The sequence below is a fragment of the Denticeps clupeoides genome, unplaced genomic scaffold (genome assembly GCF_900700375.1).
Source record: "Denticeps clupeoides unplaced genomic scaffold, fDenClu1.1, whole genome shotgun sequence".
NCBI classification, from domain to species: domain Eukaryota; kingdom Metazoa; phylum Chordata; class Actinopteri; order Clupeiformes; family Denticipitidae; genus Denticeps; species Denticeps clupeoides.
In genome coordinates, this window is record NW_021629700.1 from 14368 (window position 1) to 30701 (window position 16334).

The 16334-nt window shown below is 50.7% G+C and overlaps 1 protein-coding gene across 1 annotated transcript; it reads left to right on the forward strand.

Moving 5' to 3' along the window:
- Positions 1 to 15962, forward strand: LOC114772000 (fatty acyl-CoA reductase 1-like). Its single transcript, XM_028965184.1, has 12 exons — positions 1 to 105; positions 5209 to 5459; positions 9773 to 9948; positions 10042 to 10221; positions 10348 to 10525; positions 11657 to 11701; positions 11779 to 11897; positions 12294 to 12361; positions 13517 to 13688; positions 13773 to 13902; positions 14112 to 14239; positions 14840 to 15962. The coding sequence occupies exons 2-12, from the start codon at positions 5268 to 5270 to the stop codon at positions 15000 to 15002; spliced, it is 1551 nt and encodes a 516-aa protein (XP_028821017.1). The 5' UTR covers positions 1 to 105; positions 5209 to 5267; the 3' UTR covers positions 15003 to 15962.
- Positions 15963 to 16334: the final 372 nt, after the last annotated feature.

Below are 16334 nucleotides of genomic sequence, written 5' to 3' on the forward strand. Positions count from 1 at the left end.
TCGGCGCGGTGGGCGGGGCCAGTAGTTGAACAGCAGCAGCCCGCAGTCCGCCGCTGACAGCCGCGCGTTCCAGTCCGGATCCCCGCGACCCCTCCGATGATCCAGGTGAGAGCCGCGGTCTTCCGCTCGCCGCCACCGCGACTCCGGCCTTCCCGCGTCCGGGTCAAGGCGCAGCATCTTCGGGTTTTTTTTTATTTTATTTTTTTTATTAACTGCGCGACCCGTTTTTCGTGCCGCCGCTTCTCTCGCAGCGGGTACCGGCCGAAAAGAACCGACCGTCGGGGGGGGGGAAAGAACCCATAAAAGCGTTTGTCCGCGGCGGCAGGAGAGGCGCGTCGTTGCGGCGGAATCGGTCGTTTGACGGGCGGATTCGCGGCGACCCGCGTCTCCGGCCGCACGTGGACGCGCGGGCCTCGGTCCCGAAGCGCCGTTTACTTAGCGCGGGTCTCTACAGTTAGCGGCTAATATTTTACTTTTTTTTTTTTAAATGTATTTATTCCTTCCTGTGTGGAGGAGCGCGGCGGACGGGCGGATTTAGACGGGCGGAGTGAGAAAATACTACAATTCACGGGTTACTGAGAGGACAAACACACACACACGTGCGGGTCCTACATGCTGCATCCGCCACATATGGACGAGTTTTATTTTAGTCGTCGGCTGGTTTCTAAACCTGGACTACTTAAGCGGTTATAATTATATTTACCATCAGGGACCCGACTAAAATTAGACGCCATCTCCGAAGCGACACCTCCGCGTGCGTGACCCCGGTGCTGCCATTTCCTGGTGACGCTGCTGAAGCTGTGGTCAGGTGGAGGTGTGGTCAGCCACCCTCTCTTCCTCTTGCTTTTATTTAAACTTTTTTATTTAATTTTTTTTTTTTTTTTTTTTAAACGTCAGTGGTGTGGCAATGCAGCCCCTCCCCAACGCGCTGTTCTGGGGCGCCCGGTGGATATTCTAATGGCTCTGGGTTCGTACATGGGGCAGGCGGTGGACAGGAGCCCGTACTCCGCCCTCCTAACCCTGTGAATTTGATGGGGCTGTTGTGGGCAGGGCCTTTTAATTTTCGGTGTGACCTTTGACCCCCTTCCACCCCTTGCTCAGGTGTCCGTCATGTGTTCAGAAGTGGCTCCGCTCGTAAATGGGTCGCGCAGGTCATGACGCACAACCTGGTGGAGCCGGAAAGATCTTCAGAAGAGAAGGTCTGGCTGGTCCCTTGTGAAGTGCGCACCTGAGGACCGTTCATCACTACCGAGAAATCGCTGCAGTCGGCACAAAACGCAGCGCTGCGCAGAAATGTTTTTATTTATTTTTTTTTACACGTTTCTTCTGACCGTATTTCGTTCTTATGGGTAATAATTAATATCAATACCAACATCAGCCTGGCCCTCGTGGATTTTGAACATTTGATTGGTTCATGTGGCTGAACTGGCCTAATTGATGTGCTTTAGCTCCGCCTCCCCCGGGCAGGATGTAATCTGTGATGTTCTGCTATGGACAGTGCCTACAGTTGTTACGATGCAAACGGGGGCATGGTGCACGTGGGCGACCGTCCACACGCTCATAAAGAACCTGGAGAACAGGCTGCACCTTTTTTAATGGGTGGGGCTTGTCATTTATACGTGTGTGTGTGATCTATGGTAAAATACGCAGTCAATCTGCAGTCCTGGTGGAGGAACGTCCTGGTGTCTGGACCGGGGCACGCTGTTCTTACAACCCACATCAGGCGGCGTTCCGGAACGTTCCGGCTCTCGTGTCTTTCCAGGTCTGGGGTGTATTTTGATGTTCCGGATTTTTACATTTCTTTTTATTTGAACGTCTTCAACCCCCGTCATTCCATGCAGTAAATCTGTACAGGGCTAATGACGACATCGCCACGTTCTCACTACACTGTTACATCTGCGGCGTTGCCAGCGTCTAACGTGATGCCACGCTACTGGAAGGAACCCCGGGAGCAGGGGTCAGAGGTCGATGTGCACTGTGGTCGCTTTACCGCAATACTCATGGTACTGTGGTGCAAGTTGAGACGACTCTTAACCTGATGAGTTGCATGTCAAGGCCACGCCCATCGGCTGGGAGGGCGTGGCCGGTGTAATTAGCGCGTCGGTCCTCGTGTAAACGCGGCCAGACACGTTACACCCCGACTTCTGTATTATATAGCGCTCCTGTAATTACAGAACCTGACGGAACGCAACCGCCAGTCTTTAATTCCGATTAGATCGGTAACCGCACCCCACCGACGCACCCGACCAGCCAATCACAGATCGGCTTTGGCGTGGTTTTGAGGCCCCGGCGACCCGATTTCCCTCCGTTAGTCACCGTTTCCCGAACGGCTCGAGTTCTGAGTGACACTCGCCGATCCGGCGCCACTCCTTCGGTAAAGCCGGGCCCTGAGGGCAGGCGTGTGTGACGCGCCCGCTGCCGGCCCTCTGGTCTCCGGCTCGCGGTGTTTACAGCAGTCCGAGCTGCGGTAGAATTACGCCGAGGAAGGAAATGGGTGGTGGAATAATCGGGAATCGAATTGCATCACTTCGGCCCTCCGCCCAAACTGCCGAACATCTCCGACAACGTCCTCGGGCCGTCCGCGTGCGTGCGAGCTGGCTGGGCGGGTTTTGGGATTTTCATTTTGTTTTTATAAGTCGCACCGGCGTCCCTCCGCTGCCGACCCTGCGCCGCAGCTGCTCCAGTTACGGGGAAATGTTCTTTGTTGCGCGCTAATCCCTTCTGACTCCCTGCTCCCGAACTCTGGCGTCCTTTTGTCCTCCAGGAACCTGCGCGGCGTTCCGGGACGCTGCCGCCGCGGCGACGGGCCTGTTCCAGGCGTGGTGCTGGTCGCCTGCTTTTGGGCCTGGCCAGGTAGCGCTGGGGGAGACGGGTGTGGTCTGGAGCAGGTGGCGAGGAATGGTGTGTGTGTGTGCGCCGCTCACGCCTGTACGTTCTCTTCCTTATCTGGGTCAGCCTCGGCTTGGGGGGGTGTGGTTTAGCCGGGAGTCGGCGCTGGGTGGGGGTCTGGCCTGAGGAAGTTTCACAACCACAATGCAGTGTGAGCAGGCAGGGTGTGTGTGTGTGTGTGTGTGTGTGTGTGTGTGTGTATATACACACACACACACTCATCCCCCCGACTCGTCCCTGCAGCAGCGTGACCCGACTGAAAGAGACCAGCGACAGCGAGCTGCCAGCTGATCTATTTTACCTGCCGTCGCCATAACGACAGGTCTGCGGCGCAGAAGTAAAGCAGGAAGTGGTTGGCGCTTCGCCGGCTCTGTGTCTAGAAATGTGTTCCGGGGTTCCGGGGCGTTTTAATGGCCGCAGGGAAAGTTTTGGAATTGGGACGGAGCGCGTAAAGAGATGACACGTGAACGTATAATTTTTTTTTAAACGTGGTGAACCGCTATACTTCCGTATTGCCGCGTCTCCTTCTGAAAGTCATGTAGATTACAGCCGGCCGACGCCCGAGCTTAATGGCCGAAACGGCCGTTTTAAGTAAAGCTTAAATTAAGCAAAAAGAATTTTGACTTCTCGTCCACGTTTGCATGGAAACATGTGGCCATGAAAGGGTGGTAGTAGCCTAGTGTGTAACACACTCGCCTATGGACTAGAAGACCCAGGTTCAAATCCCGCTTACTACCATCGTGTCCCTGAGCAAGACACTTAACCCTGAGTGTCTCCAGTGGGGGGACTGTCCCTGTAACTACTGATTGTAAGTGGCTCTGGATAAGGGCGTCTGATAAATGTAATGTAATGATATGCCGTGGTCATGGAAAACCTTTTAATGAAAATGCGTTTCTCCCCTCGAATCCGAATGTGCAGCTTACGCCCTTATCTGACTAATCTCGTGTTGGCACGGTCCCCGGTAGTGACTCGGCAGGACACACGCGGCTGGAGCCCGGGGTGGACGTGGATAACGGTGTTCCCTGGGACAGGCGGGCACTGGGTTGGGGTGGAGCTGCAGCGTTCAATCCAACAATCTAATCTTCCTTTTTTGTTGCGATTTGTGAAATTGTGTCGCTGAGGACGGATATTTGTGTGTCGTCACCCCTCTACGCCGATGTCTGGAAACGGCTTTTCAGTGTTTATTATGTGACATTTCCCTGACTTCACTCCCGGACCGGTTTGAGGACACTGTCATTGGTCGTGACGTCCGGCTAGGTCTGTATTGACCAGATGTCAAACGGACGCTGGATGGACTCCAGCGCCGCTGCTAATTAATTACGTTAAAGGGCCGGGAGAAGAGCGCTGAATCTTTTATAGCCGATTGGAGAGTCTGGAGTTGGGCGTGGCCGTTACTCAGTCGTGTGTATTGGCATTGATTTTTTTTTTTTTTTTTTTTTCTGGGAACGTTCTGTATCCCAGAACACGTAGGAGCGTTTTTATCTGCTTCTCTGCTACGTGAAATGTCTCCCCGCGTACGTTCTCGATGACCTGGAGGCCGGTGCCCGCCGTAGGAACCCGCTGCTGTGCCTGTCTGCCTACAAGTTACGTTTTGTCAGTGCGGTCTCCTCTCACCGCGGTTTCAGAAAATCTTCCGAGTCCATCGCATCAGACGCAGCAGCATCGCCAGTTCCACGTGATTCTGACCGCCGCGTAGAATAATTTTTTTTTTTTTTTTATATATAAAGTTGTTCAAGCTTAAATCAATATCATGTATTTGCAGATTTCAAATTGGATTTAATAAGTTCTACTCCAGAAAATCCGCGCACCCATTGGAATCCAGGGGTGGTCGTAGTCACCCATGTGACATACAGCATTTATGAGACGCCCTTATCCAGAGCGAATTACAATCAGTAGTTACAGGGACAGTCCCCCCCCTGGAGACACTCAGGGTTAAGTGTCCTGCTCAGGGACAATGATGGTAGTAAGTGGGGTTTGAACCTGGGTCTTCTGGTTCATAGGCGAGTGTGTTACCCGCTAGGCTACTACCACCCTTACAGGGTGACCCAGTCACAGGTTCAAACCCCACTTACTACCATCGTGTCCCTGAGCAAGACTCTTAACCCCGAGTGTTATCGGGGGGACTGTCCCTGTCGCTACTGATTGTAAGATGCTCTGAATTAGGGTGTCTAGCTTACATTTAACCAGAATTTGTTTTAAATGATTCTACACTGTACATTGTAGACATTCATCTTCCCTTTCCTAATCCTAAATACGATAACTTAAAAAATATATATTTTATTCACCATTTAAATTAAATTCTCCTCACATGGTCCACAGGTGCTGTGTAGTTCAGGCTGGGACCAGGACGACCGAGCGAGCCACCAAACTCATCCAACATGGCCTCCCCCATCGCAAGCTACTACTCCGGCAAGAACGTGCTGATCACCGGGGCCACTGGCTTCATGGGAAAGGTGCTGGTGGAGAAGCTGCTGCGCTCCTGCCCCAACGTCCGCTCCCTCTACGTCCTGGTCAGGCCCAAGGCCGGCCAGTCCATGCAGGAGCGCGTCAAGGACATGATGAAATGCAAGGTGAGTGGAGCGGCCATGTTTTTTTATTTATTTATTGGTAGAGATGTTTTCTTTTGAACTCAAAATTCAGTTTAATCTTAACTACTGTTTTTTCACACAATCAGGTAAGAGGCACGTTTAAGCAGTTTGAGACGCCGTGGATGGTGTTTGGGGGGGCAATGGAACCTGAAAGGTCTAACTGGGAACATACTGGTGTCCTCAGCAGTGTGTTTAATGTGGATTATCATCTCCATCACACACGCTCACTTACATGAGTCCAGCGACCACAGGAAATCGTTAAGTGCTTCTGACAAGTAGCTCTCAGGGACTAAAGTCCATCATGTCCACGGTGGGAAAAATCAATCGGAGAGACCTCATCGTTCCACAGCCACTTTCCATCTTACCACGATGGACCCGCCCACGCGTCCGAACGCTACCGGGACTGCATGGAGGAACAGGAGGAGCTTGTCAGGCTCTTCATCTTTTCAGCATTTCCTGCCGATTCAGGTCGTTTCTGCGGCAGGGTTCCCATCTTAAAGGAGCAGTTGCGCCCCCACGCCCACCATCTCAACATTCTCCTTCCAGCCAGAGAAACTCTTGCTGAAGAATCTTTGATTGCAGACTTCAGGCCCAGAGCATGATGGGACTGCCCTCTCTGAAATGTGTGTAGGCGCTTTCAGGAATGTCAGGAGGACATGGGAGTTTGTCTAGCTGAGTCATGTTCCGCCTGCCGGCTTACAATTCTAGTCACCACGCTGACCCCCACCCCACCTTGCCGCTCCGCCCTGTGTGTGTGGTTTCCTTCTCCAGCTGTCTCTCTGGTCAAGCCAGTTACTGTCCAAAGCGGCAGCTAATTCGTTAGTGGGTTTTAAAATGTCTCTGCTCTTCTTCTTCTCCTCCTCCTTTATGTGACTTCTTTCCCCAGCCCATAGAACACTGTTTCCATGACTAACGGCATGACAAACTAGTGAGTTTCGTCATGATTCAGTCCTGCACTGACTTGTGTCTGATTTGCGTTGGCCCGACCTGCAGCACACGCCGCAGCGATGCGGTGTGGAGGAATGTGCGATTTCTCTCTTTCCTTCTCAGACACTTTACCTGTAGTGTACGGAAGTGGACCGGGCCTTGGCGGTCGCCTAGTACTGTATCTGAATTCTCTTTCTGAAATTCAGTCACAGTGAGAAGTCCCCGTTTTGGTGTCTGTAGCTTTAAATGCTAATGAGGAGGAGAGAGGCAGGATGAAATGGAGAGAGGCCAATAGAAGTTGAGGAGGCATTCGCAGAAATTACTTAACACCATTCCCAAACCACAACGACAGACAGGAAGTTGTCTTTCTTTTTTTTTTTTTTTTTTTTTTCCCCCCCTCCCCCCTGAACAAATTCCTCTTATGATGTCATAAGGGGAGAAATTCCAGATCCGACCGTCTGAGCTGCCGGAGCACTTTTCACACCTATCGCCATTTCTAGCCACTGCAGGACCATAGACCGGCTCGGGGGAACTTGCATTAATATTAAATGTCACTTTGTGAGATTTTCATATCAGGTCACCCTTAAGACCGCAGAACCTTCAGCTGCTTCTGTTGAACTCATTTTTTTTATTTCTCTGTTTATTTGTGCTGTAATTCGCCATTGCCTTCTGTCTTTCCATTTATTAGTCCTGCTCAGTTCTGTCATCGCAGCAGTCAATAATTAATGAGGCTTGGAATGGAGATGCAGATGAGCACCGGGGGACGTGTCCACAGTTATATTCTGGAAGAACTTTACACCATTTCATCTGCGGCTGCAAGATTAAATTACTCCAGTAGTAAGGGGGGGCGCGGTCAGATGTATGCATTTGTTGGTTTTTCGAGCTGAGGGACCACATGTTTAAGCTCCTTTGTCCACGACAGCTTTTCCAGTCTTATGTAATGTTTCCTGGACTAAAGGTGGAACGGGTACTGTCATGTTGGATGGTGTCTTGGATTAGCCCCGCCCACTTCCCCTCGCCTCTGTTTTGGCACCAGCTTGACCTTCACCGGACTAAGTGTGTAGTCTGCTATAAAAACACAGATTCCCTGTGGAGGTGCTGCGTCCTTGTCTGGGGAACATGACGTTCAGCCCGTCCCTGAAACGTCTGCTGACATGGGACAGTCAGGTGACTAGCCTTATAGGCCACACCTTCAATCTGTAAAAAGAGCTCCGCCCTCATTAAAACAGCCAATCGGCTCCGAGCATGGAGCTTGCTGTCTATTGACTTCTTTTTTTTTTTTTTTTTTTTTTTTCTTTCTTCTTCTCTTCCTCTCACACCGGGTTTCTTATGAGAATGAAGCGATCAGTCCGCCCTCACCGACTCGCCGTGTTTTCAGAGATCACAGTCGGTGATGAAATTCCCTCCATTCGCCTGGATCATGTTCATCAAGATTAGAGGCGGGAGTGGACCTGCAGATAAATCCAGTTATTTAATCTGATGCGCGGACACACACGCTCCCTCAGTTGGTTTCCCTTTCGCTGCAGGTGGTGTGTGTGTGTGTCCCGGTTATCATTTCAAGCTTCAGTCCTGTGCACCACGAAGGAACGCTGTTCTGGAAATGGGCCACACCCGTTTCAGAGACATTATTCCATTATTATTGATCCTTGAGTGAGGGCACGCCCACTGACCGCTGCCGTTCCTCTAATGTCCATGGAATGCTTTTATCCGGCCTGGACCACATCCCATCTTCCCAGAGCAAGAACTGGAGTGTGTGTGTGTGTGTGTGTGTGTGTGTGTGTGTGTGTGACCACCCACCTGCAGACACAGACTCCTTTGAACGCTCCACCACTGGATGTCGAGCATGAGTGGTTCTTGGCCACGCCCTTCTCTTGTTGTGGGCGGGGGCGGCGACACCAGTTTCAGGCTAAAGGGCTGCCGGTGGACCAAAGGCGCGTTGTTCTAGAACACAAGCGCGCTCGCGCACAGACTGCGCATTGATGCCAGTGGGCTGTTGGTGTTGGTGGCAGCCTGGCACAGGGCTGCTCCAGCATCCCACAATGCCTTCCTCCACGCCGCGCCGAAGGAAAGTGAAACAATGGCGCCTTGCATGACGCAACCCGGCCGACCTCCTGCACTCTGTGACCCGGCAGACCGCAGAGCTCGGTCCTCCCTTTTTCTTATTAATTTAGTCTCAAATTTTCATTCTCTTCTGTTTTCTATCGAAAGTGGAATGCGTTTCTATAGGGACGACCTCCTAGATGTATGGAACGTGTCTTCTAGATCGGCCGCGGTGGTCACACATCCAGTTCCCTCAAACTCTTCCCCCCCCCCCGCTGCTCCTCCAGCTGTTTTGTTGCTGCAGCTGCGGTGCATCATGGGAAGAGCGGCTGGTGCTCTGCTGCCTGGGGGCGTTCAGCTGAGGTCAGCAGCGTGGACCGTGTGTGTAATGTGTGTCACTCACTCACACGCTTCTTTACACACTAGAACTTCCTCATAATAACCGGATGCATTTCATCGTAATTACTAAACTGCTCGTTGTGGCCAGGAAGGTCACCACAAACTAAATTGCTCCATCACCGATACCAACAGAACTTCTGCTTGTTACCCAGGTAACGTGAAGAACATTACAGACAATGAGTTTATTGCGTAAAGGAAATTTACTTGTCACCCTTCGGGGAAGTGAGCAGTCCACCTCCACGGCCCCTGTACCTCTTTAGTCCCGCTCAGTTCTGCGTCCCATGATCCATTGCTCTGTGGGCGGGGACAGATGGGCCCAGTGAGGGAACAGCGTGTGTGGGGACAGCTGCGAGGGTTCAGGGTAAATCCTCTCTAAATATCAGATTATTGTTCCAGACTCGCTGCAGCTCTCAGAACAGGTGAAAGTGTGTGTGTGTGCTACCGCATGCTGAACTCACACTTTCCTCTTCGTTCCTGTGTACCGCCACCCCCACCTGCAGTAAAATCCTGTCCCCCTCCAGCCTGGGTGTGGCTCGATGTGGCGGGTGGGTTTTATTGCAGCTACGGACCTGCAACCGAATGTGGAACTTTTCCGGTTTAATTTTCTCCCTCCACCCCTCTTGCTCTGCTCTGTGAATCTCGCACCTGCAACTCTTCCTGTTCTGCAGCTGCAGGGCAGCTCATGCTCTCAAAATGCAAATATTGACTGACACCAGTGTTGTGTGATCGCTGGGCGTGTGTGTGCTCTCTCTCGTGCACGCATAGCTGTATAGGGGGCGGTCAGTTGTGCGTGTGCGGCTCCATTGCTTATACAGTTTAAAGTTGGAGAATGGGCCGTTGGTGCTTGACCGGGTTTGAACAGTTTCACCCCTTCTTAATGTGCGTTAGATTTGCGTGTATGTTGAAGCGTCCGCCCGTCTTCCGTGCAGCTGTTTGACCGCGTGCGCGAGGACGACCCGGATTTCTACCAGAAGATCGTCCCGATCAGCAGCGAGCTCACGCAGCCCGGCCTGGCCATCAGCCCGCAGGACGCGCAGAAACTGGCCTCCTGCATCAACGTAGTCTTCCACTGCGCCGCCACCATCCGTTTTGACGAGCCGCTCAAGTGAGGAACGATCTCACACACACTCACACACACACACACACACACACACACTGTGTAAACCAGGACGACAAGCTCATTCGCTATGTGCGTCAGGCATGCTCTCCAGCTGAACGTCATCGCCACACAGCAGCTCCTCACTCTGGCGCTGCAGATGCCAAACCTCGAGGCCTTCATCCACGTCTCCACTGCCTATGCAAACTGCAACCGCAGGCAAATTGACGAAGTAATCTACCCCCCGCCGGTCGAGCCCAAGAAACTCATCGACTCCCTGGAGTGAGTACCCACTGGCTAACACGCAATATGCACTGAAGCCGGTCACGTGACCATAAGATGTTGCGCCACTTCATTTCGTTATGAGATGTTAGCTATATCTTTTTGGGGGGGGCGTGTGCCTGTCAGGTGGATGGATGACAGCATTGTTCGTGACATCACACCACGCTTGATCGGGGACCGGCCCAACACCTACACCTACACCAAAGCCCTGGCCGAGTGCGTGGTACAGCAGGCGAGCAGCAAGATCAACATCGGAATCATCCGTCCGTCCATCGTGGGAGCCAGCTGGCAGGAGCCGTTTCCGGTGAGTTCCGCTAGTCCTCGCCATTAAATAGTTTTCCTTCTTTTTTCCGAGCGTTTCAAAGACCATTATTCTCTGACCTTCCCAGCAATCTGAATAAGGCCTCTCTACCTGGCAGGACTGAACTAAAGGCCTGGAAGTGGACCTCGCCAGACCCAATCACTCCTATTATTATTATTATTATTATTATAATAATACGTTTTATTTAATGTTCGATTTGAAGCATTAAAGCCTGTAGATGTGAAAGCTTTTCCATGTATGCTCTGTTGAGGGTGGATGGAGATCTTGTACCCACCCTTGGAGAGATGGGAAGCCAGTGGAGCGAACAGGATTTCTTTAACTTCACACTCACACCAGGATCCAAGCAGCAGAGTTCTGGATTTACTGAAGGATATTCCATGAAATCCTGATTAGTAGTGTATGAGGGAGACCAGTGCCAGAAGATTGGCACAATTTCTGAGGTGCAAACACAAGTTCTTGCAGTGCTGCTTGTTGTGGTTTTCGGAAGTGAGATGGTGACTGAGAATATTGTGACAGTTCAGCTGAATTTTGTTCCATCCACACCTTCCTCCTCTAGACCGAAGTGTTGGTGGGATTTTATACTGAAGGTGTACAAGCAGCTGTAGCTTTAACATAATTGTATAATTCTGTATAGCAATGGTATGAGATGAAATATTAAAAAAAAAATGAACAGGATTGGGCCAAGGACTGACCCCTGAGGGACTCCACAAGTGACACTGTAGGGATACATGTTGCAGACTGCAGGATTTTTGTCTTCCATGTCGCACGTAGTGTCACGTCAGCAATATTTCTCTGCGTAAGGTCCATCCACTCCGCGCGTATCAGCGTCCACGTCCAGCTCAGCGCTGACTGCAGCTCATCCATAGTTAATGAGACCTGATTGAGTTCAGTCGACGCAGATTTGTTTTTCGCAGCCCTGTCAAATCCCGCAGGTGGGGAAATACTTGCTCTGGCGACTGATAGTCCTGACATCTCCGTGGCCACCACGTTGCTTACGGATGCTCGAGCGAAACTCGAACTCCGCGTGCCGCTCCTGATGAGCTGTTGCCGCTGACTAGCTGTAGTTACGACGCCACAGAATGAAATATTCATGCTTTCTTTCTCCCGTCTCAGGGCTGGATTGACAACTTCAATGGGCCAAGTGGCGTCTTCATTGCCGTAAGTGTCAGGGCGGATTTTTATTTATTTATTCTTCTTTTGTTTATTTCGGATTAATTTTCTTATTTGCTGTCCAGGCAGGAAAGGGCATCCTGCGCACCATGAGAGCCAACAATGACGCCGTGGCCGACCTCATCCCCGTCGATGTAGTCATTAATCTCACTCTGGCTGCGGGCTGGTACACTGCTGTGCAAAAGTAAACCAACCCTCCCAACTCTTTATTTTAACGTGGCATCCATTAGCCAAACGAGGTCAACTGAGCCCTGAGTGGTCAGCGTAAGAATTGACTCAACACTACATTTGGGACGAGGACAGAAAAAGTTTCACAGGGTGTGGCTAGTTGTGAGGTCCATCGGAATCGGGTGGAGAATAGAAAGATGGATATGGTGGAAACTGCAGGGAATAATCGGGTGAGCTAGGCTGAAGGATTGTGTTGGATACTATGCAACAAGGCTTTGCTGTAGGTCATCTTAGTTTAAAAAAAAAAAAAAAATTAAATCTGATTTAGGAAATGGCACAAATACGTAATTAGTCCACAGAATTTATTTTATTAATTGATTTATTTATTTATCCCCCCCCTGTTCATCCCCAGGCCCAAAACTGCTCTGGTCTATAACTGCACAACAGGAGGAATCAACCCCTTCCACTGGGGTGAAATTGGTAGGTACCAGTGGCTTGTATAAATGTAGTCTGTGGTGTTGCACTAAAGGAAACCATTTGTTGAAAATAACATGGGATTGTGCAAAACTGACTCTTTGTCTGCAATTTGACAACCAGAATATTTACTTTATGAAAGTTTTTTAAAAAGGGGGGAGGATCCTACTTCCTCTCCTTTTATTAAACCCCTCGTGTCTCATGGCCCATGTGTGTATCCTCCCTCTCACCTCCCTTTTCTAAGATGATAATACCACTGTAACAATCCCCAAAACGCAGATAATCTGACATTTGTGAACACTCCCCATGCACACAGTGTATCGTGTGTCTGAAATAATAATGCCTCCCGAAGGGCTTCAGCATCGATACTGATTAATAATGTATAACTGTGTGTGTAATATATATATATTACTTCACATCCCTGCCCCGTTCCTGAAATGTTTAATCTGGGGCCCTGCTGCTAATGCGGCGCATTAAGAACTCCTCTGGGCAGAAAAGGTCGCTCCTGGATTAGAACAGCATTCGCATGTTTAACATTTTGGTTCTGTTCTGAAAGGCTCCGGGGGGGGGGTGACTAGCGGTAAATCCTGATCGGGTCGCGTCACAGGCCGAAGAGTCTCGCGTGCAGGCCCTTCGCACCACTGCGAAGCGGCCGCTCGTCGCCACGGCAACAAAGATTAATGGCCGCAGGCATCAGGCCGGCGCAGATTAAGCGTGGCGGGCGACGTGGCGATTAGTGAAGTTGCCGCTTTCACCCCGTAAATTGGCCGCAGATGGATCGGGGCGGGATTAGGCAGTCACTCTGCACGGCTCACGCCGAGCGGGATGCCGCCGCCGCATAATTCCTCTGCCGCCTTTTAAGGGCTGAGGACATGAAGCCAATCAGGCAGCAGACGCTGGCAGCTGGGCGGCATTTTTTTTGCACGAAGCCACCTCCCCAAGAAGTGGCCGCAGAATGAGCAGTTTTGCCGTTTCCATGGCAACTGCCTTCAAGGTCAAACCAAGCTGGCGCCTTTTTTTTTATTATGGCAGTTTGCGTGGGGGAACGAGGGCACATCTGGCCGCTGCCCTCGGTCTGCTGTGGAACCGGCTGCCATGGCAACCGGCCCGTGATGTAATCTGCGGCCGCGCCTAACGCCCCTTCGCATTTCCCTCCCGCAGAGCACCACGTGATGTCCACCTTCAAGAGGAACCCCCTGGAGCAGGCGTTCCGCCGACCCAACGCCAACATCACCTCCAACTACCTGATCAACCAGTACTGGATCCTGGTCAGCCACAAGTTCCCCGCCCTGATCTACGACCTGTTCCTGCGTCTGTCGGGACAGAAGCCACAGTGCGCGACCGGCACCTTTTTATTTTATTTATTTTCATACCCTCTTCTCTAGTGACCGACTTCCCTTTTTATTGCGCTCTTCAGAATGATGCGGATCTTCAACCGCCTCCACAAGGCCATTGGGCTGCTGGAGTACTTCAGCAGCCAGGAGTGGGAGTGGAACTCCGAGAACGTCACCATGCTGATGGGCCAGCTCAGCCCCGAGGACCGGAAGGTGCGGTGGAGAGTCCCGGCCGTCTGCAGGTTTTCTGTTCGGCATCGGCTCCTTTTTCAGCCGCCCCAGCAGCTTCTGGTCTGAGACGCTGCTGCTGTGGAGAACGGCCGAATCAAAGCCTGCAGGCGCACGTGTGTCTCCGATTTAACACGGAAAAACAGTTCAGCGAAATTTATTTATTTATTTTTTAAATCTGCCTGTTTCCTCAGAACTTCAACTTCGACGTTCGTCAGCTCAACTGGCCTGAGTACATCGAGAACTACTGCATCGGCACCAAGAAGTACGTCCTGAACGAAGACATGTCCGACATCCCTGCTGCCCGGCAGCACCTCAGAAAGTGAGTTCCTAAGGTCCTTTGGGCCTCAAAGTATTGGGAGTTCAAAATAAACCTGTAAAGTCATTGAAATCCGGCATCTGAGCGTATAACATGAAGTACGTAGTTCCCGTAAGACCACGTGAGAAGTCACGTGGTGCTTCCATATTACAGCATCTCTGCAGTTGCGGCGCTATTTAAGTCATCGTCATGTACGTTAGAGCTCTGATTATCTATGCCCGGAAACTCTCCAGTTTTGTCTAGTTTAACAATATTCTGGTAAATTTCAGAGAACATACGTACAGGCCAACACACCTTCTCATTCAATGTGTTTTCTTTATTTTCATGACCATTTACGTTGGTAGATTCTCACTGAAGGCATCAAAACTATGAATGAACACATGTGGAGTTATGTATATGTGTGGCCATGAATATGTGCTTTAGTTGAAGTTTTTGTGGAAATGTGTGTGAACCCTACGTAGGTTACGTGGGCCGCTAACGCTTGCATTAATTTTGTTGAGCGTCTTTTCCAGTTGACTTTGGGTGCAGTGCACTTTTTGTTTATGATTTTTTTTTTTTTTTTTTCATTTCATTAATGACATTATTTTTTTTTTTTTTGCGCAGGCTGAGGAACATTCGCTACACCTTCAACACGGTCCTGCTGGTCTTCATCTGGCGCGTGTTCATTGCACGCTCTCAGATGGCGCGGAACATCTGGTACTTCGTGGTGAGCCTCTGCTTCAAGTTCCTGTCCTATTTCCGGGCGTCCAGCACCTTGACCAACTGACCGCGCCCCGTCCTCAAACAGACAAACCCACCCACCCGTCCCACCCGTTCTGCGCTGTGCACAACTTTCCTCTGCTCCGACTCGGATCTCCTGGGGTTCGGGCTGGATGAAGGAAACGGACCGACTGACTTTTTTTGGGGGGGGGACATGAAGATGGGACTCATTTAGCCATTTAAACCAAGAGTCCAAATGCTGGTTTTTCCCCTGCCCCACGTTTCATGGCGAAACGCGTCTGAGGTTTTTAAATCCTCGGTCCTTTTCTAATGGCTGCTCTCCTACACACACGATTTATGCAACAGACGAGCTGCTGCTGCTGCTGCAGTGTTTTTGTGGTTTTTGCTTGTCCTCCCCTGACCGGATCTCGGCTTCACGCCCATTTTTTATTTATTTTTTTTTTAACGCTCGCAGGATCCACGCAGCTCTCTTACACACTGGGTGATCTTTAACACGGAGCGTTTTAATCCACTTAATCCTCACCCACCTTTTTCTGTTCAATGTTCTCGATCTAAAACTGCCTAATGAGAAGCGTGGCGGCGAAGCTCCTGCTGTGAAGCGCGTGAACCCTGCCGATCTGACCAGTGGCGCTCGGTCCAGCGTCCGTCCAGTCGTCCACAGAGCACTGACCCTGCCATTCTTACCGCGTCCGGTCCGTCTGAAGCTCATCCGTTTGTACGGAAGCGTTTACTGAGCTTACTACTTTTTACATCTTTATAAACCATTTACGTCCGAGCGGGGCTCCGGGTGCAGCCGCCTGTCCGGTGCAAGTTGTAAATATGCCAACATCTGTATTGCTGCTGTGAGCAGGCGCGGTTCTGTTTACGGCGCCGCAGCCTGGGTGTCCCCTGTATTATTCTGTTCTTTTGTATCAGAGCGAGAAACGTGTGACTGGGTGCAGCTGAAGTGTTTGTGTCTAAAAGGGAACAGCAGATATTCTGTTGAAATAAAAGTTGATTCATAAAAGCTGTACGTCCACACGTGATGCTTGTACTTGTGTGTGTGTGTGTGTGTGTGTTTCAGCATGATTAGTAATGTAGAGGACATTTGCTGTTCTGACTGCATATTTATACCCTGTAGAGCTACTGCGCTGTTCCTCTCATTAGCTAATTAAACTTAATATTTATGGATCCAATTACACACATTTAACTTTCCTACTTGTTTTGTCTAGTGGAATCTGGTGTGTGTTGTAGGGTCGCCAACTGTCTCGATTTGTCAGACGTCCCAAAGTATGGGGGTCTCGTCCCTTCCAATCACAGCCTTGTCTGGACTATTAAACATTTCTACACTGGTGCTGCTCATGCAAAAATAAATAAATAAATACATTTAAGTTCTAGA

Coding starts and splice junctions, on each gene's coding strand:
- LOC114772000 (XM_028965184.1), top strand. CDS start 5,268: ATGGCCTCCCCCATCGCAAGCTACTACTCCGGCAAGAACGTGCTGATC. Junction 9,949..10,041: donor CGTTTTGACGAGCCGCTCAA/GTGAGGAACGAT, acceptor TATGTGCGTCAG/GCATGCTCTCCAGCTGAACG. Junction 10,526..11,656: donor GCTGGCAGGAGCCGTTTCCG/GTGAGTTCCGCT, acceptor CTCCCGTCTCAG/GGCTGGATTGACAACTTCAA.